Source organism: Typopeltis vanoorti, chromosome 8 (assembly GCF_054136105.1).
Source record: "Typopeltis vanoorti isolate ZY-2024b chromosome 8, IOZ_Tvanoo_1.0, whole genome shotgun sequence".
NCBI lineage: Eukaryota > Metazoa > Arthropoda > Arachnida > Uropygi > Thelyphonidae > Typopeltis > Typopeltis vanoorti.
The window spans coordinates 147,411,574-147,438,783 of record NC_143556.1 but is presented as its reverse complement, the minus strand read 5'-3'; the positions used below and the strand labels follow the sequence as shown (position 1 = coordinate 147,438,783).

At 35.1% G+C, this 27,210-nt stretch overlaps 1 protein-coding gene across 1 annotated transcript in view; it reads right to left on the bottom strand.

The window, feature by feature from the left end:
- Positions 1 to 2,313: 2,313 nt before the first annotated feature.
- LOC150104414 (2-oxoglutarate dehydrogenase complex component E1-like) overlaps positions 2,314 to 27,210 on the bottom strand; it is a 596,096-nt gene continuing 571,199 nt past the window's right edge. The window contains exons 21-22 of the mRNA XM_090396361.1: positions 16,871 to 17,025; positions 2,314 to 3,169 (exon numbers count right to left, since the gene is read on the bottom strand). Coding sequence (XP_090252487.1) covers positions 3,070 to 3,169; positions 16,871 to 17,025 — 255 coding nt within the window. The 3' untranslated portion in view covers positions 2,314 to 3,069. The remainder of the gene's footprint in view (positions 3,170 to 16,870; positions 17,026 to 27,210) is intronic.

The window sequence follows — 27,210 nt, the reverse complement described above, 5'->3', positions numbered from 1 at the left end:
CAATCTTTCATACTTAAACTTGCTGCGGTGTATTAACGTGGCTTTCTTCCAATGTATTCTATGGCGGATATCTAGAGCATGGTCTACAAGCCCAGAGTGGCTGTACTGGTGAAACCGGATGTAGTCTTTATGTTCCGAAATCCTGACATTTGCTGTCTTGCCTGTTTGGCCAAAGTAGGACAGTTTACAGCTGCAAGGGACCTGGTATACCCCAGGTAGGTCTAAGGGAAGTGGTTGGTCTTTGGTGGAGCAGATAAGGGATGCCAATTTTTTATAATAAAAATACTATATAACAGGGCAAAATTAATCTGTTCAGATGACAATGCCCTAACCACTGAACTAAACCACATCCTTAATACTTTCTTAACCAATGGCCACAACCCCCAAAAAATATTAAAATCAGATACCCCTCCCCAAGGAAATATACAAAATGTAAGTTACAGCCAATTGGAGAGGAAGTCCAATGACAGGTCTTAACAAGCGCGCACTTTCAAGTGATCGGGATTTTATAAGTCCAGTACGCATCAGCAGGAATATGTGCATGTTATGACTTATTCACTGTATAATACTATAAATATGTGAGATGTATGAAATAAATTTTAGTTTGTTTCTGAATTGTGTGACAAGCAGTTGGATTTGATGTAGTGCATACAAATTTTAGTGCATATTCGATACCTAGTCGCTACCTTACTTACACGGATTACACACAAAGCAAATTATTGTTGTTCCAATAAAACAGCATGTTTCAAGTGAGTATTTTTATATCTTTTCTTATAAAAATAATTTGATTTAGGTATGTGAGAAATTGCATTCTAGCAATTTTGTAAATTTAACTCTTTCATCATGGCTGAACCCAAGAAGAAATGTAGACAATATAATATCAAATATTTGAAATACAGCTTTATTCAGTCGCCTATAAACAAAACATTACCAATGTACCTGATTTGTCAAAAAGTTATTTAAAATGAATCTATGAAGCCTTCAAGACTAGAACATTTGACAAAAGTTCATGCTGATAAAAAAGTTAAGGATTTATTGTATTTTCAAGCACTTAAAAATTTTTGAAACAACCAACATTGACAGGTATGTTTTCAGCAGCATCCAAACTAGATGATGATGGGTTGCGTGTCACTTACATTTCCTTAACGATTGCTAAATCGGGAAAACCGCATAATGTTGGTGAAGAACTAATCCTACCAGCTGTTAGCGAGGTAGGATTCTAAACTGCCTAGAGCAGCGTTTCTCAACCTTTCTAAAACCAAGGACCAGTAAAATGTCTAAAACTATTCTACGAACCACTAAGTTTTTTTTTTTTCCAATAATTTTTACTTATTAAATTTTAATTTGTTTTGTTTGGATAATTAAAAAATATATATTTATTTAATTAATTTAAGTCTGCCTGAGGACAACCTGTAGTCCGCAAACCATAGGTTGAGAAACGCTGGCCTAGTGGATAAACCACATTCACAGTATACTTTAGAAGATACACTTATAAGGTAGTGATCTAGTGTGTTTGGAGAGGGGGGGTCAAGATTATCTAATAGGCATGCAAACACTTTGTGTAAAATCACTGCTAACAGCAAATATCTCAGCATTTGTACCTGCTTGATTCATGCAGTTGGAGTTGTGAATATTAAAATCTTCAGGAAAGATGACCTCATATTTAGGAAAGTTGAATTGGAGAATAAAATCAACATGTACAGAAGGAAATTAAGAGTTAAAAATGGTTGGTGGTATTAAAGTAACACAAGCAGCAACTGTATGAATGAATCTAATGGAATGGAGCAGAGATTTTTTTAACCAAAACATCAAAAAGTGAAGATTTTAAGTTGGAAATTCTCTGATAGAAGTATATTAGTACAGCTGAATATATGCACAGATGTCGTTTAAAACTCGACAACTGTGCTAATATACTTCCATCAGAGAATTTCCAACTTAAAATCTTTACTTTTCGATAGTGGGAAAAATGAAAAATAGTGCTTGACAAAGCTGCAATTTGGACACAAGATACAAGTAATGATACTGAGATTCAGTTTGCACATTAAATGACAGTACATACCAGATAATCTATGGATGTTTCAATTGTAAATGATTAAAACTGCATATTTAGACATGACTTCAAATTGTATGCAAGTATGCCATAATACATTTAATCACCAAACAACTCACTAATTCAAAAGTTTTTTTTTTAATATAAAGTAATTAGAATTTTAGTCCTTGCAAATGTGTCAATGTAAAAGCAATACAAAATAATAAATTTGGATGTGATCCTTAACACTGCGATGTGTAGCTAGTTCAAATAAAAAGCTGCTGTGGCTTTTCTTTTTCTTTATTTCCAGTTTATTTACAACAACACATATTGTACTATAGTATATCTCTAGAATAAATATCATGAACTCTGGTCTGATACTTATCAGTATATTTTGCATGCAGTATTTATTTTATTTTTCAAGAAAATAAAATCTACATAAAAAACTATTAAATCATCCTCCATTACTTTTTCAAGCAACAGATACAAAACTAATTCCTCTGATTAAATCTGCATTGTGACATCTCAAAACTATGCATTATATAAAAATGGCTATATATATACAGATATGTATCAAAATAAAGTTATGTACATTTCATTTCATTTCATTCCATTCCATTAAATAAAATATTATATTTTAATAACAACACTGTTTAATTTTACAAGTTTTTTTTATGTTATAGTTGAGGTGATACAACAGCAACAATCTGTTAAGTGTTAGGCATTAAGCAATGTTGCTTAAAAAAAGAAGCTCAAGATGCTGCTGAATGTATATTTCATTACTGACATATGTTTTCAAAATAGTGAAACAATTAAGTTACTCAATAATAAAACATCATTAAAATCTAAAAGAAAATACAAGATAACTTAAGTTGCAATGTCACCAACTTCAGTATCAAGATAAGAACATATCAATACATTTCATTTTGATGAATAGTACTAATAACTTAAAATAGTACATGCAGTTCTCTTTTCAAGGATTTGGCAAAAACTCCAAATATAAGAACCTTATGAAGCTTATCCTAGTCTACTGATTCTTTCTAAAGGATAAGGGTATCATCTATAACCTTTTCTTGTTCTTTCTTAAAAACTTGTTTACTACCAGTTGCTGTAGAAGGTGAAACAGCCCTTCCACAATATCTATTAAGAAATTAAAATAAATGCTTTAGAAATTTTTTTATGAAATGAGCAACAACATATATATGTATTTTGAATATGATTCACCAAAGCCAAATGTATCTAGCAAAATACAAAAATGAGTAACAAAGGATATACATAATATAATAAGTTAAGTTTAATCCTTTATCCAAGTGTAAGCAAACAAAGTTTGCACCAGAAAATATCTTCAGAACTGAGGTAAGGTGGTACATCCCTTGGCAATTCACAGCAAAGGTGGACCAAGCTCTCATCACTCCTTGTCTCAGTATCTCCCATAATGCAAAGCACATCTCCTTGCAGACATGCATACTGCTCTGCATTAAGGGAAGGGCCACTACCCAGAGTGGTGATACTAAGGCAGAAGCAATTGAGAGGTCATATTTACCTATACGAGTTGCCAACCAGTGTACCACCTTATTATTAAATTACTCTGGATTTAGAGAAAGATGTTGGAAGTTTATTTTGCACTTGGTTAGACTATAATAAGTTTATTACTAATTTAATAAGCCAAAAGGCTATTTTACTTGCGAATATTAATAGAAAGGGGGGGGGGTAAACATAAAGGGATTTACCATCCCCCTTTCTATTATAATAAGTTTAGTTTAATCCTTTATCCATGTGTAAGCAAACAACTGCCTCCCACTGACGAGACCTCAATAAAGGTCGAAACCGGTCTGGGTAGTTGCCCTTCCCTTAATGCATAGCAGTATACATGTCCGCAAGGAGATGTGCTTTGCATTATGGGAGATACTGAGACAAGGAGTTATGAGAGCTCTGTCCACCTTTGCTGCAAGTTGCCAAGGGATGTACCACCTTACCTCAGTCCTGAAGATATTTTCAAGCACAAACTTTGTTTGCTTCCACTTGGATAAAGGATTAAACTAAACTTATTATAGTCTAACCAAGTGCAAAATAAACTTCCAAAGGATATACATACTCATATAATGAGTAATAGATTTCTTGCAATATAATGGTCATGAAGAAAAACCTTTGCTTTTAATAATTTGCTTACAGTGAGTGAGCAAGTGAGGTATTTTCAAGAATAGGAATTACAGAGAATTACATTACAACATGAAGAAGAAATGAATATGTTCACAAAATACTCAAATTGACATGACTGCAGATGTAAAAAATGTGGGCCTCCTGCATCCTTGGCAGTTTTGGAAGTCAAAGTAATCAAAATTAGGAATTTTATATATCACATAAGCTGATTCCTACAATACTCTCATATAGTTGTAATTTAGATTCTTTTCTCCAATATGTGCTACCAACCTGGATAGTTATCTTCACCATCAGATCTGTGAGTTCAAATCTCGCTGCAGCATGAATGCTTGTGACGGTCTTCAGGTGATAGATGGTTTTTGTCACTGGGGTGAGACCAGCACACTGCATACTGAAGGATGAATTGGTTAAAAAAGTATAATATTTAAAGTAGGGGAACTATCCAACCCTCAGTCCCCTCATAATAGTAAATTTCTGAAAGGTTAATAACTTTCTGCAGGCAAGAGCCTGCAAATACATCAAGGAATAGTACTATAGTCTGAGTTTTCTGTATTGGCTTAACAGATTAAGTACTTTTTATTAGATACAAAAAGTTGCTAAGAATGCAGGAATGCCATTCTTCATCATGTGCAATTATGATACCAGCTTGAGTGCTCCGCATTATTATTATTATCTCGGGCAACTCCAAGGAGTCGACGGACTCATCCAGGGAGGCCCTAACATCATGTCAAGAACAACTATTCAACATTCACACAGTATCTATCATACCTCACTTTGAACTTATTCATGGTCATAGCACCCACAACAGACTCTGGCCGCTTATTCCACTCATTCACCACTCTCCAAGAAAAAAACCTAGTTCTAACACCCCTGCTAACTGAACTCTTACCCAGCTTCCATGTATGGCCCCTAGTCCTCCCACCACCAATCCTATTCTCAAAAATATCTTCTGGATTAATCCTACAGAAACCCTTCAGTAATTTGAATGTCTCAATCATATCACCCCTTTTCCGCCTATCAACCAATTTTTGCAACCCACAAATCTTCAACCTGTTCTCATAAGGTTCATTCCACAGATCTGCTTTCATCTTGGTCACTTGTCTCCGGATCCTCTCCACCTCCTCCCCATCAAGAAGAAACCCTGGTGCCCATATCTGGGCACATTAGTCTAGATGGGGTTTTATCAAGGCTCAATATAGAGGAACAATAACTTGTTTGTCTCTACTTGTTAAAGTATTTTTCAGCAACCAAGTGATTTGATGAGCTGTTTTGGCCACTTTTGCAATGTGTCCCCTAAACTTCAACTCCCTATCCACCAACACTCCCAAATCCCTTGCCTCATCAATCTCCTGGAGTACAGTTCCACCAATGTGATATACTGCTGCTAATTTTTTCACTCCAAAATGCATAACCTTACTCTTTACCACATTAAATTGACATCCATTTTCCCTAGCCCAGTCCTCCAAACTATCCAAATCATCCTGCAAAATTTTGACATCCTGTGCACTCACAATTGCTCTACCCAACTTTGCATCATCGGCAAACAAGTGAACGCTTCCTCTCAGATCCTTTCCTATATCATTAATGAACAAATTGAAAAGTAGTGGTCCAAGAACAGAACCTTGTGGCACACCACTAGTCACAAGACGTCTTTTGGACTCCACGCCTGAATAAACCACTCTCTGGTATCTCTCCATCAACCATCCTCCTATCCATCTCACCAACCCTATATCCATCCCCACCTGCTCCAGTTTACTGATTAGAGTAACATGTGGTATAGTTTGCCCACCGATTTGAGGTCCCTCGACACTTCTGCGCATCTCAGAAAAAGAAGAATCCATTCCGATAATAGGGTAATCAGTCCGTATAGTGGGATGAGTTGCTTATTATTACCGGTCGGAAAATTAACTTCTCTTTTATGATTATTGTAGTTAACTATGTTGCTTGTATAACAGTTGGAAAATTTTACCTATAAAGCACGTGATTTCGCGTGTTGGCGACCAATTCGGACGTCCTTCGTTTTTTTCTCCCCTTCAGCATGAATCGACTATTCTCGGAAAGACGTGAAGCAGGGACCTGGAAACGGTGGGCGAACTATATCCTGTCAAAGGCCTTGGCAAGGTCCAGTAAAATCACTGTAAACCCATTACCCTTAACCAGTTCAGCTGTCACTGTGTTATAAAACGTGAGCAAGTTACTGAGGCATGATTTACCCTTCACAAAACCATGTTGTCCCCCATACAGTATCCCATTTTCATCTATCCAGTCCTGTATTCTTCTCTTGACTAATTTCTCTAAGACCTTGACAACGATTCCTGATATGCTTGATAATGCATATCAGCAATCGTTTATATATTTATATATTATCAGGAATAATGTATAATTGATAATGCTCAAGCACTTCTAATTTTATTATGCTATACTGTTGAAGAATGATGAACTTATATCATCTGTTAATGTTATCTGTGAATCCCAAATGGTTTTAAATCTATTTACAAATTAAGCAGACTATGCGATGAGATAAACATTAGAAAATCCATAAACACTGATGCAGTACCAAAGATGGAACATTTTTCAAGCCAGTGTACATGCCTCCAATAAGGTATGTAGCTTGAAAATAGTGGTCTCATGCTGGATGATAAGCATCTAACTAAAGACATTCACAGTGAGATTTTGAAAGTAGCTATGCTATCCACATGGGCAACCAATAACTAAGTGACACAAATGCATCATGGAAATGCAAATAACAATTGTTTTCCTGTCTTAAATTAAATTTCATTCTAAGGTGAAGGATGTTTGTGCATTAGCAGCATATTTCAATATACCTGAAACTACTACAGAGTTTTCCTTCCCCCCACCCCACTAGTGGAAGGAGAAAATAAAGTTTAGTGCTTTCTTTCTCAGAAAATTACAAAAATAAGTTGACCAGAAAAGAAAGGAAAAAAGTGAACATAACTAGAATTTTAAAGAAACATACCCCATTATATAGCCAATGGCTTTTTTTTTTTTTTTTGATAATTATGTACTTATCAATAGAGATCCAACTTTCTCAAGAGGGAATGACAGCTGAAAACTATTAGTTAAAAAAATAAATCAAGTACCAACATAAACTTACATATTCAAACTGAACTACTCAAACATAACATTTGGAACATGAAACTTTGCAAGCCTGGCTGACCGAGTGGTTAGTGCATCCACTCAAATCAACCAATATGTTGCAGGTTTGAATCCTGCTGTGGACATGGATATTTATGAATATAGGAAAACCTCGTTTAACACCAATTCAATATGTGCGATTGAGTGAAATGATATTATTTCCTGCTTCAAGAATCAGTTAGCACGATTTTTTACGTTATGCGAAATTTTTTGTCGCCAATCTGCAGCAAGTGGAAAAGCTGGAAGTCATTAAGAGACACGAAAGTGGCACTAGTAATACAATGATTATGCGAGAGTTGGGATACAGTAAATCTACAGTTTGGACTATATTAGATAAGAGCACAAAATACAAAGAACAAAGAAAAATTACTACTGTAAGCATGCAGATCACCCGAAATAGAAGTCATTTAATGATTGAGATGGAGCATGTTCTGTCACTCTGGATCGAGGATTATAACCATAAAAGAATACCTATTAGTACAGGAATATTCAGGCAAAAGCTCTAATATTTTTACCCTTCATTGAAAGAGACCAAATTTCAAGTGTAATATGAAATTTTACTGAGAGTTTCGGATGGTCTTGATAAAGCGATCACCAGCTATTACAAATTGCCCGACAAGATGAAAAAGTTGAGTATGATTCAAATATCTTTACTTAATGTTTTTTTTTGTAAAAAAATAGCTCAAACGTTTAGACATTAAATAAAAATTTAAGTAATTGATTTTTATTAACTTTGTTGATTTTATCCTCTAATATAGCTTACACTGTAATTTTTTTCCCAAATTTACACTAACTGATGGATGAATCATAATTATTCCTATTGTTTATCATATTTGCTTAACGCAATTTCACTTAGTGCACATTAATTGATAGATTAATTAATCAAGTTAAGCGAGGGTTTCCTATATTGTTAGGTGAGAGATGCATTTCATTGCCCAATATGAGACCGCCACCCAGCTTACTGGAGGCATGAAGTGCTGTGAAAAAGTTCCATGTTTGGTCTCTAGAGCAAGATTTCCAGATCTGGTAAAAAAAAAATAAAATAAAATAATAATAAAATAAATATATAAATAAAAATACCAAAAAGGGGGGAAAAATCCTTAGCATAGCCATTGTACTATAGGTTCATGAATAAACTTTTTGTGGGAGGGAGCCACACAACAATAACAACAATAATAATAAAAAAAATTCAACACTGCCCAAGGCATTTCACATATGTATTTCAACTACTAGATGCAAAAGTCATTTTGTTTATGACTTTTACATAGATTACCACATGATAAATTGGCATACAAGTTGCAGATGATGGGAATAGATAGTAGTATATTGGTTCGATGGATCGGAGATTGGTTCTCTGAACAATACCAGCAGGTTGTGTGAGATGGAGCAGTGTCTGAAAAAAAAAAAAATAAATAAAATAAATAAAATAAAAAAAAAAAAAAAAAACCAGGAGTGTAACTAGTGGAGTGCCCCAGGATTCTGTTCTTGGGCCCGTGCTGTAGTACTTGGATCTTCAGATGGTTTTGTATATGTGTGTGTGTGTGTGTGGGGGGGAATTTGTCTTCCTGTCAAGGCAGAAATAAAGCTGGAAGAAAAAATGATGGCAGGTAATTTTTTTTTTTTTTTTGTTAGACCAGTGTCATTGATAGGGACTAGAAATTACAGCTACCATTTGTGTGAGAGGCAAGTTTTCTTCATTTGGCAATTTCAAAGTCAGGATCAGTTGGATGGGTGAACTAGAATTTTTGTCTCAAGCCACGTGTGATATAACAACTTTGTCTTCTTGGTTTGCAATGGTACTTTCCTGCCTATTACCCAAGCAAATTGATGCTTGGATAGTAGGTAGGAATTTGAAATGTTGTAAATCAAGCCTCCATTCTTCCAACAAAAATGGTTAATTTCCATAGCTCAATTAAAGAAAACAGTAGTCTAACCAATGAAAGAAGCAGAAGTCCTGAAGATTGTCCTGCTTGATGTTATTATTATGGGCAGCTCCAAGGAGTCCTCAGACTAATCGAGGGAGGCAACATCATGTCAAGAACAACTATTCAACATTCACACAGTATCTATCATACTTCGCCTTGAACTCATTTACAGTCATGGCACCGACAACAGACTCTGACAGCTTATTTCACTCATTTACCACTCTCCAAGTAAAAAACCTAGCTCTAACACCCTTGCTAACCACACTCTTACCAAGCTTTCATGGATGGCCCCTAGTCCTCCCACCACCACCAGTCCTGTTCTCAAAAATATCCTCTGAATTAATCCTGTAGAAACCCTTCAGCTATTTGAATGTCTCAATCATATCTCCCCTTTTCCACCTTTCAACCAATTTCTGCAGCCCACAAATCTTCAACCTGTTCTCATAAGGTTAATTCCATAGTCCTGCTATCATCTTGGTCACTCGTCTCTGGATCCTCTCCACCTCCTCCCCAAGAAGAAACCCTGGCACCCATATCTGGGCACAGTAGTCTAGTTGGGGTCTTATCAAGGCTCGATACAGAGGAACAATAACCTGTTTGTCTCTGCTCATTAAATTGTTTTCAGCAACCAAGTGAATTGATGAGCTGATTTTGCCACTTCTGCGATGTGTCCCCTAAACTTCAACTCCCTATCCAGCAACACTCCCAAATCCTTGGCCACGTAAATCTCCTGGAGTACAGTTCCACCAATATGATATACTGCTGGTAATCTTTTCACCCCCAAAAATGCAAAATCTTACATTTTCCCACATTAAATTGACATCCATTCTCCTTAGCCCAGTCGTCCAAACTATCCAAATCATTCTGCAAAATTTTGACATGCTGAGCATTCACTATTGCTCTACCCAACTTTGCATCATCTGCAAACAGATGCACAGTTCCTCTCAGATCCTTTCCTATATCGTTAATAAACAAATTAAACAGTAGTGGTCCAAGAACAGAACCCTGCGGCACACCACTAGTCACAGGCCGTCTATTGGACTCTACTCCTGAATAAACCACTCTCTGATATCTCTCCATCAACCACCTTCCTATCCATCTCACCAACCCTATATCCATTTTCATATGCTGCAGTTTACTGATTAGAATTCCATGTGGTATTCTATCAAAGGCTTTAGCAAGGTCCAGTAGAATCACTGTAAACCCGTTACCCTTATCCAGTTCAGCTGTCACTGTGTTATAGAATGTGAGCAAGTTACTGAGGCATGATCTATCCTTCACAAAACCATGCTTTCCCCCATACAGTATCCCATTTTCATCTACCCAATCTTGTATTTTCTTCTTGACTATTTTCTCCAAGACCTTGACAACAATTCCTGATATGCTGATCGGCCAGTAATTTTCAACAGCAGTCTTGGAACCTCCTTTATGCATGGAACTATTATCCCCTTTTCCCGCCCCCTTGGGACTAACTCAGATCCAAGACTCAAATTAAACAAAATGGTCAAAGGCACTGACAATTCTTCAGCCGCTTCTCATACAACATGAACTGGAATACCATCCAATCCTGCAGATGAATTGACATTGAGGTTTTGTAATAGACTATTCACCTCCACTTCATTCACTACAATTCCCGTATAAGCTGTTGGTTCTTCCATTTCTGCAATGTCACACATATCTTTTGGTTCTTCCATTTCTGCAATGTCAGTAGAATTACTGAGTGAGCACTTTTGCAAAGTGTTCACTCAGTAATTGCTAACATGGCTAATGTTCTTTCATAATCCGCTTTTGCTTTTCTTACCACACTTGTTACCCTTCTGGCCTGGGCTTTATACTGTTTATGTGCCTGCAGGTCACCTTTCTCCTTAAATTCCCTCCACAGTTGTTTCTTTTTTGAAGCTCAAGCTTAATGGTGTTATTCATCCATTTAATCCCTACTTGATTTATTATTCACACTATAGGTATACAATCAGCCAATGCCTCCTGCAAACACTTCTTAACCGTCTCCCATGCACTATCAACTTCCAGCCCTTGCAGTTTTACATGCCATGGCACTGAACCAATCAAACTCCTAAGCTTGTCATACTTACCAGCCCGATAATTCTACATGTACCCTGTCTTAATTGTAAATTCCACACCTTTAGCCACCTCCCAAGTCAAGACCCTATGATCACTCTCACCAATTGGTGGCAATGTGGTCATATTCGTTACAGTCAAATCCTCAGATGCAATTACTAGGTCAGGCACTCTCTGACCCCTAGTATTTTCCATTACATGCTGTCACAGATAGTTATCCCTTAATAGCATAAAATCCAATTTCTTCCTCCCATGTGTCCTTTCCTCCTTCCAATCAATGCTACCATAGTTGAAATCTCCCACAATAATTACCCTCCTTCCATTCATTTCTTCTATTTGCTTATGCATACTATCTCCACCATCTATTCCATCACCTGGTCTATAGCAGCACCCAATTGTATATTTTGTTCTGCTAGCCTCAATCTCATACCAAATGGCCTCAAATGTGCTTTTTCTCTATCCTGCAATTGAATTTCTATTCTCCTTGTCTGCAGCTCATCAGCTATCATCAATAATACTCCTCCCCCATTTTATTCTCCCTGTCACTTCTGAACACACTATACCCCTCACATTCAATCCCACTAGCTATATAATCTTCTGTCAGCCACGTTTCACTAATGCCAATAACCTGTGTCCTGGAATTGCCAACGAAGGCCAAAAATTCTTCCTTCTTGTTCCTAATACTTCTGGCATTAGTATACATTAATTGCAGAAGCCCATTTGTCCTATCCCTACCTTATTGCCTTATACTAACTATCCCATTCTGATTTGTTGTCCATCTTATTCGCTCGGGCATATTATACTCAATCATACACTCAACTGCCTCCCTAAGATCTGCATATCTACTCCTCCCCCACCTTAATAAATCTAGTTTCCCCGATTCTGCACATCCACTTCATTCAACAACACTTTTTCAAGTCTCCTTACACTAAATCCATTCAAATGCAAACCATCCATCTTATATAGATCCTTTCGCCCATCGAACTCGCTCCACACGTCCAAAAATTCCGCATCACTCATCCTGCATAACCAGCGCATAAAGTCATTAGCAATTATGGCCCTCCTCCTAAATTCTTCACTGTCATACTGCGGCAACAGACTAACCATCCTAACTCTCTCACTCTTCTCTTTTGTTACCTCAAACAATTCCTTCAGGTCTTCTATCATATCCATTTTATCTCCTTTCAAATCATTTGTACCTTCCACCACTATCGTTTATTTCACCCTTTGCTTTTGCTTCCTAACAGACTCATTTACGTCCTTAATGGTCGCACCAGGTTGGTACAATTTTGTCAAACTCTCAACTATCACACCTTGTACTAACGAATCTCCATACAGCACTCGCTCCTTCATTTTGTTTATGTTCACAATCATACTCTTATTTTTCTTATCATATTTTTTTTTTATTGGCTGGTACACTCGGTAGACATTTGTGCATACGCTCCAGCTGCCGCTTTGCCCTATGTATCGCTCTGCTCAACCGTGTGTGATCTTACTCATTGCATCTATGTCATCTTTTTTATTATCTGTTAAACCATTCATTTATTCTGTATTATTACCTTCATTCCCACTTTCAACACCGCCCTCACAGCTCTCTGGTACAACTTCTCAATTCCTTATCATATCGCTATTTTCTACATTCTGACATTCAACAAAAATATCACATTCACGACCTGAAACACACTTTAATTCCTCATTTTCCTTACATATTCTGCACACATTCGCTCCACTATTATCATCTAACCAGACTCCAACCGCTCTCCGCAAAGCATACATCTCGCAGATAGTACATTGAATAATCTTCTTTATGTTACAATTTTTGAACAAAGATGGCGAACCATTATTACTGGCTATCATTATTTTCCTTCTTACTGGAGCCATGTGCACGCTTCTATCATATCTTATCAAATTAATAAATGAAATAACACCAAAAACACACAAACAGACACACTAAGATATGAAAAGCAAACAAAACTACGCAATATTCAAGCAAAATTGTCAATGATAACTTAAAATAGCACTTGTCTTATCAGGAGCTCTCAACAAACACTACACAACACGAATGCCTGGGAGCAATCTTTCTTTCCATCGGCATGCCCACGCACTTGGAACTTTTGTTCACAGCAGCTTAAAGCAAGTCATACTACAAAACATTGTATCATCAATTCTAAAAAAATATCATTAATTTATAACGTATCATTGACATTATACAATCAAGTAAGTATTCCTTCCTTGATATATTCACAATCTTTTTTTTTTATAATAATGTAATCTATATTTGCCAGCCTGGTTGGCCGAGTGGTTAGCGTATCTGCTCTCCAGCCAAAAGGCTACAGGTTCAAATCCCGCTGTGGGCATGGATGTTTGTGATTATCTGTGAAAATATTAGTGGTGATGGTCGGTGGTAGATGGCTTGGTGTAGATGATGAAGGTAGTTGTGCGTGGTGGATTGGTGGAGACAGAGAGTTGTAGAGTAGGTGCCCTCCCTCGATGAGTCTTTGGACTCCCTGGAGGCATTATGTAATAATAATAATAATATTTTACCAGTTGCATACAGCACATACCTAGAAGCAAGTATATTCCCCACAAGGTTTTTCCTATTAAACGATGATAAAATTGGAATTCTTAGGAATCTCAATTTATCAAAGTTTAACAACACTATACCCTTCACATTCCATCCAACTAACTATATCATCTTCTGTGAGCCATGTCTCATTAATGCCAATAACCTTTGGCTAGGATGAACTAACCAACGGCAAAAATTTGCCCCCCCCCCATTCCGAATGCTCCTGGCATTAATTTACATAAAGTGCACAAGCCCCTTAGGGCAACCACTATCCTGAGGCATATAGTAACCATTACATTCTGGTTTGTTATAAGTGGTACTATCTCTGGCATTTTATACACATTCTTACACTCAACAGCTTCCCCGAAAAAGCAATAGTTTACCTGATTATGCACATCCACTTTCACTTCATTCAACAATACTTTTTCCTTGACTCTGAACACCAAATCCATTCAGATGCAAACCATCCTTCTTGTGTAAGTCCGCTCACCAGTCAAACTCATTCCACAAACTCCACGTTATTCCTCTTGCATAAGCTATGGGTTGAGTCATTTGTTATTATGCCCTCCTTTTCACCTCTACTCTTTGATACCACAGCAACAGACTCACTATCTTAACTCTCTCACTCTTCTTTTGCTACTTCGAACAATTCTTTCATGTCCTCCCTCATGCCATACTTTTCTCCTTTCAAATCATTTGTTCTAGCCAAGATGATCACCGCTTAAACTTTACCCTTTTGTGCTCTAATAGCCTCACTAACATCATTCATTTTTGCACCCAGGAAGTACGATTTTGTCACTCTCTCTCGCCAATCACACCTCTTATAATAGAATACACTTTTATTTTTAATATTTCTTCCAGCGCAAAACATAATTGATGTATTCAAAGTTATGGTGAACCTCTTGGTGTGACCCAAACATTCCCTATTTCTGAAGGTACAATTTAAAACAGTTACAGACCAGATGCTATCTAGTATACTAAAATAAAAACCTTATCGTAATGCATTAGACCAGGGTTTCCCAAATTGTGTTCCGCGGAAAGTGAATAAGTGTTCTGTGATGTCAGTGACCATGCAGTGTATTTTTAATTCAGGAAAGGGAATACTGCTGTTTATGACTTTTCATAAATATTGCCTGCAAGCCGATTATAACAATGGGTGGTGTGGCGTATCCTCTGTTCTCAAAACTGAAAGAAATAACATCTGTGTTGCAAATGTCAGTGACCAAGCTGCATATTTTTAAACATGGAAATATTCATCAATTATCGTTAATTTTCACACATCGAAATCTTTCAACATTCGGGAAAGGGAATACTGCTATTTATGACTGGTCATAAAAATTGCCTGCAAGCCGATTACAACAATGGGTAGCGTATCCTCTGTTCTCAAAACAGAACGAAATAACATCTGTGTTGCAAATGTTAGTGACCAATCAGCAAGGAAGTATAAAGAAAATTTTTCACTGAAATTGAAGATCAAGGTAGTCTGTATCCGGTTCTCAAATCTAGTAATAATGAATACTTTCTTTGCAAGTTTGTATTGTAGGGTGAAAGCACTTGTTTCAAAACTGTAGTGCCGTGATTTTTTAAAAGTAATAGGCCTACAGATTTAAAATTTTGATATGAATAAGAGAGAAGGGACTTTGTTTAATTTTGTTGTTAAGAAATATCTTATTGAAGGTGTTTGTGATGCAACAGATAGTAATTCATCCACCTCCAGCCTACAAAGTGATCTCCAGGATATACAAAAGGAGGGGAAAACTACCAGCACACAGGAGAAAAAGTCTGTATTCACTTGTAAGTACTTATAATATTATAAATTTTTGGTGATCAGAATGGGATATGTCAATGAAAATCAGCAGAAATTAATTTAATGATGTTGGCCAGAGGAAACTACAATATGATACAAGATTTCATTAGTACGATGATTGATAATTGATTTTAATGTAATTTTATATTTGTCAACATGTCATACCGTATACATAAGTGTACTAATACTCTTTATGATTATGCCATAATTAACTATTAATACATTACAAAATAACCAAGGTGTTCCGTGAAAATTTCGGGATTTGTGAAGTATTCCGTTGTAGGAAAAATTTGGGAAAAGCTGCATTAGACAGCTGCTAGGTTAACTAGGAAATATTCTCCACCCTTTGTTTTCACTGTAAAAAATGTTTCACACAACAGATTACTTTCTCTGCTTCTACAAACTGGTTACAGAATGAAGTCAACTGCATTACTTTTTCTAAATTAGCATTATACATGGTGGTTCATAAGTCACAAAGGGGTTTAAAATGTGAAAATAACGTTGTTTATTAATTATTTTCAGATATTCTAAGGAACATTTGGGAAATTAATCATGAAAAGTTTGCAACTCCAAAACTAATCAAAATCATGAAATTTTATTTTGAAAATCAATTCGATTATTCAAATGCAAAGAACATATTGCTGCCAATTAATTGGCTATCGTGTTCTCCAGATCTGACAGCTCCTGACTTCTTCAACAATCCAACAATTGAAGGAGAACATTCATTCTCCTTCAACTGTTGGATTGCAGCACAGAAATTAGTGCTGCAGCCAAAAACACTAACAGCTGTCATGAAACATACCACAGAAAGGGATCGTCTTTGTGAAGTCTTTGTGAAGGCATTTACATGATATAGTTTTTCATAACTAATAAAACAAAACATCTCCAGATTCATTATAATCAAAAAAAGAATGAATAAAAATTATTAATAAATAAAAAATTATTAAATGTTTAAACTCCTTCGTGACTTATGGGCCACCCTGTATAAACATTTCAAGAGAGAAAACTGAATCCTATATACACTAGAAAAGCCTTAGAAACTCAAGGAGCTACAACCTTGTCCAGAGCAAGCTTAAATAAAACATATACATCTCATATGGGAATTACAAATGAATCAGAATAATATTATAAAAAGAAACTTAAATAGATACCTAATGTGCCGTTTATGATTAGTAACTGTTTCTATATGAGGCTGTACATAAGCCCAGTAACCTTGATTCTTATGCTCTTCTTGAGACCATACCATACGAGCATTAGGATACTTGTTAATCTCTGCCATTACAAGATCGAAGGGAAATGGGCATAACTGAAAGAACAAACAATAAAAATTACATTAACACTATTCTGTTACCAATTATTCAAATACTATATTACAACTGAATATTATTATTATTACTATGTGACACCTTCAGAGAGTCCAAAGACTCATCGAGGGAGAGTGTGCCAACAGCATCGAACGATTGATCCCCTTTCAACTACTAGCCATGCTCAAACTTGCTTAACTTTTTGTGTGAGCCATTAGCAGCAGAGGCTCTACCAATCGACCAACCTTTGCTGGCATGATGAATAATAATAGAACATAACAACATTAACAAAAAAAAAAAAAGTTCAGAGATTATTAGCTTAAAACAGTCTCTGTCAAAGTAAAATATAATTATGCAACCACCATAGGAAGTAACGTAAATTATGAAGAGGATACAATTCATACAAGATGCAATATGAATGCCCATAATTTATTTTTATTTTTAATGAAATGATTAGTGATATTAAAAGATTCAAAGAACTGGTGGGCCCAAGGAGATAGTACAATATATATAACAAGGGTGAGGAGATTTTGGCACTGGTTAGCTTCAATTGGCTAAAAATTATGGAAATAAGTGAGACTTGGTAGACAAAGAAATATAATGTTATAGGGATGGAATTATTATTATTAAGAGAGAGACCTCCAGGGTGTCAGGAACTCATTGAGGGAGGCCATACTATTCACACCAACTCTCATACCTGTTCTTGAATTCATTCATGCATGAGAGAAAAATCTAGCTTTCACCCACTTCTCGACAACATTCATTCTCAACTTCCAAGGATGCTCTCATGCCTTTCTCTACTCTCCATAAAATGAAAAATTCTATTTACTGAATTTGTATAACCCTTTCAGAAGTTTGTAAGTCTCAATCATATCATCCCTCTTTCTCCTGTTTGCATGTCTACAGCCTACATATTCTCAGCCTGTCTTCATAATCAGTATTCCAAATCCTGATATCATTTTTGGCACTGCCCTATTCACTATATCAAATAATAAAAAAATAGTCCAAGTGAGGTCTTATCAATGCCATGTAAAGGAGCAAAATGAATTCCTTATCTTTACACATCAAGATTCATTTCTGCATTGCAATTATTCTCTGAGCTATAATTGCTATTTTTGCTCTATGACCCTTGAACTTCAACCTCAACTAAAACTCCAAGATCCCTAGGATGATAAGTTTCTTCTGGCATAATCTCACCAGAGTGCAGGACCTTGCATTTATTAACATTGAACTGACAACCATTTTCACATTCCCACAATTCCAGCCTATTCATATCATTCTGCAAGTACTGCATATCAGCACCAGGGCAACTCGTTGCAAAGGTGGAGCAAGCTACCAACACCCCTATCTCAGTATCTCCTATAATGCAAAACACATCTCCTTGCAGATATGTCTAATGTTATGCATTAAGGGAAGGGCCACTACCCAGACTAGTTTCGACCTTTATTGAGGTCTCTTCAGTGGGAGCCAGGCCCAAGTAGAGATACCAGGCAGAAACATTAGCAGGTCATCTCTACCTATAGGAGTTGCCAAATGGTGTGCCACCTTTTTAATAAATTACTCTGGATTTAGAGAAAGATGTTGAAAGTTTATTTTTTTCACTTGGTTAGAGTATAATGAAATTAGTTTAATCCTTTATCCAAGTGTGAGCAAACAAAGTCTGCGCCTGAAAGTATCTTCATTATACTCTAACCAAGTGAAAAATAAACTTTCAACATCTTTCTCTAAATCCAGAGTAATTTATTAAAAAAAGGATGGCACACCATTTGGCAACTCCTATAGGTAGAGATGACCTGCTAATGCTTCTGCCTGGTATCTCTACTTGGGCCTGGCTCCTACTGAAGAGACTCAATAAAGGTCGAAACTAGTCTGGGTAGTGGCCCTTCCCTTAATGCATAACATTAGACATATCCGCAAGGAGATGTGTTTTGCATTATAGGAGATACTGAGATAGGAGTGTTGGTAGCTTGCTCCACCTTTGCAACGAGTTGCCCTGGTGTTGTACCACCTTAACCCAGTCGTGAAGATATTTTCAGGCGCAAACTTTGTTTGCTCACACTTGGATAAAGGATTAAACTAATTTCATTATGCATAATCAGCAGTACTCCTGATTACACTGCCTATCTTTGCATCAGCAGCAGATATCTGATGCTGCATGTCAAATCCTTCCTAATGTCAATAATGTCGAGATTGAAAACAATAGACCAAGGACTGATCCTTATGGCACATCACTAATTATCTTATTATGTCAGTCATCATCCTCTTAACCATGCCAATAGTTTATTGTACAATCCTATACTTTCCAATTTATGCAACAGTCATCCACGTCGAATTCTGTCAAAAGCCTTAGCAAAATCCAAAAGTATCATCGTATATCCATTTGTCTAACTCAGTGGAAACATTATAGAATGTGAGCAAAACATCATCTTCCCTTAGTAAACCATTACGAAGTAAAGATTCACTGTCAACACATTTCTGAATGTGAGCCCTAACCAACTTTTCCAAAATCTTCACCACAACTCCTGAGATACTGATTGGTCAATAGCTGGATACATCGGACTTTGTGCCACCCTGTGCAACGAGATTACCAAACATTCTTTCCACTCCTGTGGAATCTTTCCTATTATGTGACTCAACTTATATAACCTGGTCAAAGGAATAGCCAGTTCAGCTGAACACTCTTTTAGTATCTGTGCTGATATCCAAGCAGTTCCTATTGTAGAATTCTTGTTCAGTTGGTGCAACAGCTCTAGTACTTCCTCCTCATAAAGAAGAGTTTTCTCATACAGTGAAGAGGTAACAGTGAGTTCAATGTTGCTTATACCAGGCTGATAGCTTTTAGCAACATAGCTACTCGTTAGTTGAACAATAACTTTTGCATCAGTCGCCCACATACTATCTGTATTCAGTAGTTATTTTTTTAAATTCATTGTTTCTTTTACTTCTAGCATGACAATAGAATTCTTTTGGGTTGTCTTTAACTTGCAGAGCCAGTTCCTTTTCATACTCAGAATTAGCATTCCATACAACACTTATGACTCTTCTGGCCTGTTGCTTATAATTTTCATAAGTGACATTATCCTTATGCAGATGGTATCCTTCCACATAATCTTTTTCTTATGAATCTCTTGCTTAATTAGATTACAATTCATTTCACTCCTAGTCTATTTATTCTTTGAACTCTAGGGACACATTCTGATATCGCATCATTTAAGTATTTTTTAAACACTTCCCATGTACTGTCAAAATCCTTCCTATCCAACAACTGATAACATGGCACAGAATCCAGCATACTCCTCGAGGGTCATAATTTCCTGCTTTGTAGTTCAGCATGTAAACTTTTCAGAGTTCAACATTGATGAACTTAGTCACTTCCCAACTAAGTACCGCAGTGGGTGTAGCTAGAGCTTCTGCTACCTGGGGCGGTCCCTGAGTTTGCCGCCCCTCTCGGTACACACCAAAAATATTACAAAAAGTCAAAACAACGTATAGGAAAATAAATTAAAACACTATTTTTATTTCTGAAGTAAAACGTGAATTTCAACATTCTAAAATGTTATTTTTCTTACTTTTCTGTTAGCAAAATCGTCAATGACATTGGCAAAGTCTATTTCATAGTAATGTACGTAATTCTTAATCAATTTTATTTAGAAAAACTCCTCTCACAACTAGCAACATTTACAACAATTGTGAGGAAAATTCACAGCAGTATTACAATATTTGGAAATTTGTTCTTGAGACAATATTTTAGAATTAACTGCAAAAGTTCAAAAAGGTTCAAAATACTGCTTGTGAGCAGACTGCCCCCCCCCCCCCAGCTACGCCTCTGGAGTACCGCATGATCACTGTCATCAACAACTGGAGCCAGAATAGCTACATGTTTAACTGAAACCCACACTCCTCTGACATTATGAGATCTAACATTCTTTGATCACGAGTTCCTTCTGTCACATGCTGCTTGAAGAAGTTTTCTTGAAACAGCTCAATAAATTCAGTTTCATTCTTCTCATGTGATTTCACAGCTGCACAATCAAATGTTCAGATAATTGAAGTCCTTTCTCCATTATGATTACTCTTTTTTGCATCCATAATCTTTATTTGTTGAAGCATTTCTTCATCACTAGCAACTGATCCACTAGGCTTGTAACAACTCCCCAGTATGTATTTGATCTTGCTAGACTCCACCTCACTCCAGATGGCTTCAAACTCACTTTCACATAAAAACTGTTACTAGTATTGCAGTCAGAGGTCTCAACTCTAACTGGATTCATGTCATCTGATATCACTAGTAGCACACCCCTTCCTCTCCTATCCTATCCTGTCTATCCTTCTTAAAAATTCTGTACCCTTCACACTCAATAACAGTTGTTATGTCTGCTTCAGAGTGTCAGTGCTTACTAATATATTAACCAAGGCAACAAAACTGTACTCCTTTGTTTGTGATACTCCTAGTATTTGTGTACAGACATAAATGACCTGCATATTTTTTTGTATACTCTTGTCTATGGTCTGCATGACACAGTTCGACAACCTGCAGATCTATGTTCTTTATTATAGTTCTTTACCTATGCAGACATCTTTACACATGCTTGGTATGTCCGAACCAGACAAACACAGAATCATAATCTCTTCATAATCATTTCCATAATAATAAACATTCCTATCATTATCACAGTTACCCAACATTGTTGCTCTTACATACAGATTGTCATGATTATTCCCATCAGAATTCAGTTTCCCTGGCCCTCTGTTAAATCTCATATCAATTAATAATTTTTCAAGACTCCCGATTCCAAATGCATTCAAAGCCATCCATCTTATACATATCCAATCTTCACTCAAACTCAATCCACACATCCAAAGAACTTCCATTTTTTCTACCCAGCCTATGCATTGAATTGTTTACCATCATAGCCTTTTGTAATTCATTTCCATCATATCTAGGTAATATAATAATGATTTTTACTTTCTCACAATTGCTTCTTCTAACAGTCTTTTCATATCTTCTTCATACTGTATCACTAGTTAAGTTGTTGGTACCTATCACAGTTACAAACTCTTTTGCTTATCTTTTCTGTTTTTCAATTGCTTGAGTTATATTTTTAATTTTTGCTCTGAGAAAACTTGATGTTATAACCTGCTCATTAATGGCATGTTTGATGATAGACTCACCATACCAAATAACATAAGATTTGAAGCTATTTGATGTGAGTAAAACCAACATGTAGCTCATATTTGTAATGAGACTTTATGCTACAAGTTTACTGATTAACCATCCAACCAGACATGGTGTGTTTACAAATCAAAACTTGGATCAATCAGTGTCTATTGAAATGATAAGAATATAAGCATAAAATGGTTGATATGATTTATCCATATGGGTAGAGGGTGGTATAATATTCGGTTTAATAGTTGTTTGGTATTATATAAAATTGGCACAAGCCAATTTTGTCAGTGTATAAACACTGACACAAGACGAGATTACAAATTAAAAACCAGATATCAGGAAATCCATTAGAATATTAAAAATCATAAATCTAGGTTCTTTTCAACTAGTTTGTCTTTAATGGATATTCCATGAAGACTGTCCAGAGAATACAAATTTTCTGATACTCCTTCCTCCCAAAATTCTAACATCAAGTAGAGAAGATTCTATCCCATACACCAAAAATCTTTCCATTAAGAGTTCAGTCCTACTTAAGAGCCATAATTTTGGAATTTGGTTGAAGAGAATCAGCATTTCAACTCAACAATTGTCGGCCTGCCTTTGTTGTTGACTTGCGTGATCTTTTGTTAATACTACACCAATCACATGCATAGAGATGGAAGCAAATTGAGGCGTGAGAGCAATGACTTCTACTCGATCTCAGGTTGCACAGGGATGGATTATGATTAAGAGACCATTATTAGAACTGTTGTGCAATTGGACTTGGAGAGCTTGGGACATGATTTCACCAGAAATAATTAATTTAATTACAGAAACATTGTCACTAAAAGATTCAAATATATCGTGTGATGAAGGTGAACGGACGATCACATAAATAACGTTGATAATTAAAATTCAAATGCATTCATTTTATAAATGATGTGATTACAAATTATAATGAATACTGAGGATTTAATTATAAACGTCAATTTAGTTTTTTTCCCTGAAAAACTTCAGTTTCCGAAAATCCCTGCATATATCTCACACCACCATTTTTTAACTTTAATTTTGGGAGAAAAAGTGCAAGTTATATTCGTGTAAAGATGGTATTCTTGTGTTCTACCTCTCATGAGTCAGACAGGGTTTTGAAACCAGAAAGAAGAAACTTCACAGCAACATCATACAGAACAGAAAGATCTGGACTTGTATATGATTCATCTACCACAAATCAAGTATCCAAAAAATTCATGAAAGCATTTTATCGAAAGACAATTTATCAAAAAAAAAAACAATTAAATAAATCATACATTAAAAGACAGTTCATCAAACAACAGTTAATCAAAAATGCAATTCATTGATTGGCAATCAAAAATAATTTATTGAAAGATTTTGTTGAAAACTAACAATTCATCAAAACTGCACCTCATCAAATGAACAATTCATTGAAAAATTAATTATGATATGTGAAGTGTATTTATCAAAAATAACTAGTTTTTATTGGATTAACATGTGATGCAGGTTGAAGCTTAGCATGATATACTGTTTATATCTATATATTAGATGTGCGTGTGGTAATTTTTCTTTCTTTTTAGATATAACTTTCAGCCAGTATATGTGTTTCGTGTATTTTATGTGTATTTTACACAATCTGGAAAAGATTGTGTAAAAAATCTTTATATTGACATGGATACTTTATCACATGGAATCCTCACATTCCTAATTAAAAGCACCTATTACTAATAATTATCATTATTCATCTCATCAACCTAATGGTTGGTGAGATAGCAATGTTATATTACTAGGGAACAATTATAGAACAACATGGTTTCCTATTGTTTGTCTTGTTCAATAAGTGTTTCCTGTCTGTAAATGTGTGTGTTCATGGGACTGGTTTGATTGTTTCCTGGAGGGAAAACTCTGCCATCTTCTCTGTATGAGGCCTGCTAACAATCATTAGTGTCATAGATGGGATTTGAATCCAAGTCTTTCAACTAAAGGGATTTATTTATACCGACTGACCTATGGAGGCTCCATTATTATTACTACTCTTATTATTAGTAGTATTAGTATGTGACTACTGCACACTACCAGTTATATGAGATGAATTTTATTCATATTTGGTATCTGAAATTTTTACAAAAATTTGTTGAACCGTTCCATTTTCAGTTCAACTATATCTGGGGTTACAAAGGGACGTGTCCAAATTATATATTACAATAATTCTCTGACTTAGTGGAATTTGAAGAAGTTATTTGGCCAGTTCATTTTTAATTTCAATTGGATCACTTTTATTATAACATTATTGTAAAGAAGTTTCGAAATGATATCAGTAATTCTGCTCTGGCTGGATGAAATTTAATGAAATTTTATAATAAGATCTATATTTAAAAAAAAAAAAAAAAAAAAAAAATTAGAAGAAGATGAAATTGAATATAAAAAAAGATGAGCAATAGCCAAAAGAGAAACCAGAAAGAGACACAGAGAAAGCTGGGAAAAATTTGTATCATGTCTAGAAAATGACATATACAAAATAAGACCCAGTGCATACAAAATACTAAAACACATGAATGCAGATATAAAAGAATTCTTGGATTACTTTACATATCTTTGGACGGATCATACTGGCATCAAAAATAATTACACCAGAAACTTACAAAATACCTTAAATGATATGATAACAATGAAAGAATTAAAGGACAACCTAAATAAAATAAAAAATGGCAAATCAATAGGAGAAGATGGGATAAACTCTGAATATAAATTTGCTGGAAAAAAATTTCATCAAAGATTACTAAAATTTTTAAATAAAATATATACAAATGGACAAATACCAATAGAATGGAATACAAGCATAGTAATAACTATATTTAAAAAAGGGGATAAAACAAAACCTGCTAACTACAGAGGTATTAGTTTATTGAATATATGCTACAAAATATGTGGCAGAATACTTAATGAAAAACTAAAAATATACAGTGAAAAAAATATTATTAGAATGTCAAAATGGATTTAGAAAAAGAGGATCTACAATGGATGCATTGTAGATCTATGTAATATTTTACTACATGCAATATTGAATATATATAAAGATAATGAAATAAAAATAAATGAAAAGTTGTCTGAAAAACAGTCTATAAACCAAGTCTATATGCCCTCTGTCTCCAACACTTTTCAATATTTAAATTAATGAAATATTAATGCAATGGAACACCTTAAGCAATCAAGGTATAGAAATTTCCCAGAATAACAAAATAAATACGCTATTATTTGCAGATAATCAGGTAATAATAACAGATAAGGAAAACAATTTACAAAGAGCAATATATAATTTAAACATTATAGTAGAACAGTTTGGAATGAAAATTTCCATAGATAAAACTAAAACAATGGGATTTTGTGGACAGACTCCAGTTAGAAGCAAAATAGTTATTAATAATAAAATAATAGAACAGATAAATACTTTCAGTTATCTTGGATGTGAAATATCATATGAAGGAGAAAAAAACAAAATTAAAAACTTCAAAATTATAGGCCTTCAGATTATGGCCTGATAAATAGAACACTCAACTCAAATATAGTACAAAAAGAAACACACTTGAAAATATTCAATACTTTTAGCAGTGCCCACATTATTATATGGCAGTGAAATTTGGGCATTAAACAAACAAGATAAACAAAGAATAAAAGCAAGTGAAATGAGATTTATCAGAACTGCAAAATACACATTATTAGATCAAAAAAGGAACAAAGACATTTTAAAAGAACTAAAAACAAAATCAATAGAAGAAAAACTAAACAATTATAAACAAAAATGGATTGAACATGTAAACCGAATGGCCAACACCCGACATCCGAAACAAATACTAAAATATAAGTCAATTGGAAAGAGAAGGCAGGGTAGACCTCAAAAAAGGATATTGGATGGATAATGACACCAGAACAGATCAATATGGTCTATATTTAAATTTGTCAGTTTTGATTTCAATCTGACCATTGTTATTGTGAAAAAATTAGTAAAACAAAATTTGCTGTCTAGAGATAAATCAGTATGAACACAATGAAGCAATACATATATTTACAGAAAATTTGCTCTAAAATGAAACAAAATAATTATTATGTCTCAATGACTATTTACATGCTGTCTGTATCTTGAGTAATATTAGGTATTGTTACCAAACACTTTTAAACAATAGTTTGCAAGATAATTACTTTTTCATTGAATTATGAAAGAATTCACAAAAAAATTACTGTAAATTGTTTTTTCGATCAATTGCATTTGCAACGAATTGTCATGTGATAAATTGGTTCGATATTGTTTATTCAATGACTTGCCTTTTTGATGAATTGCCATTTGTTAAATGGTTGTTTGATGATTATTCATCAAATTGCTTTTTTTAATGAATTGTTGTTGATCAATGAACTTCAGGCAGTGTCATAAGTTTTCTCCATATCAAAGAAACTGAAATCAAATCTTCACATTTTGGGAATGCATCTCTGAGATGTTTCCTAACAGAGATGTGGTCCAACATTGATTGGTCTATGGCAGCCACATTATGTGTTGGAGAAAAGCTCCTTGCATGCTGTCTGTATCTTGAGTAATATTAGGTATTGTTACTAAATACTAATTCTATTTTGGCATCAGGTGGATAAATGTTTACTGGATCTCTTTGTAGTTTGGGAAAGTTAATGACAATTGACTTAATGTCATATATCTGGAAGATTCTCAAAGGATGTTGTATAATTTCATGTATCTCATCAGGCTCTATGGGACTGGCAGTAGTGTAAAGAAGTGCTCTTTTTAGTTGCTCCTTAATGAATGGCTGGCTGATGGTACAGCTCTAACACACTGGAGAAGATTAGCTCTTGTTTCACTTGCTGTTCCTTGAATATCAAAAATTCAGAAGGATAAGAAGCTCTTTCTGTGATTCTAACAAAGCTTTCTCCTAAAATGTCAGCAATTGCTCTGGGTTAAATAATTACACATTCATTATGTTCCAGAATGGACAAACAGTGTCTGTTCTATCCTTCATTTTCCAGATTT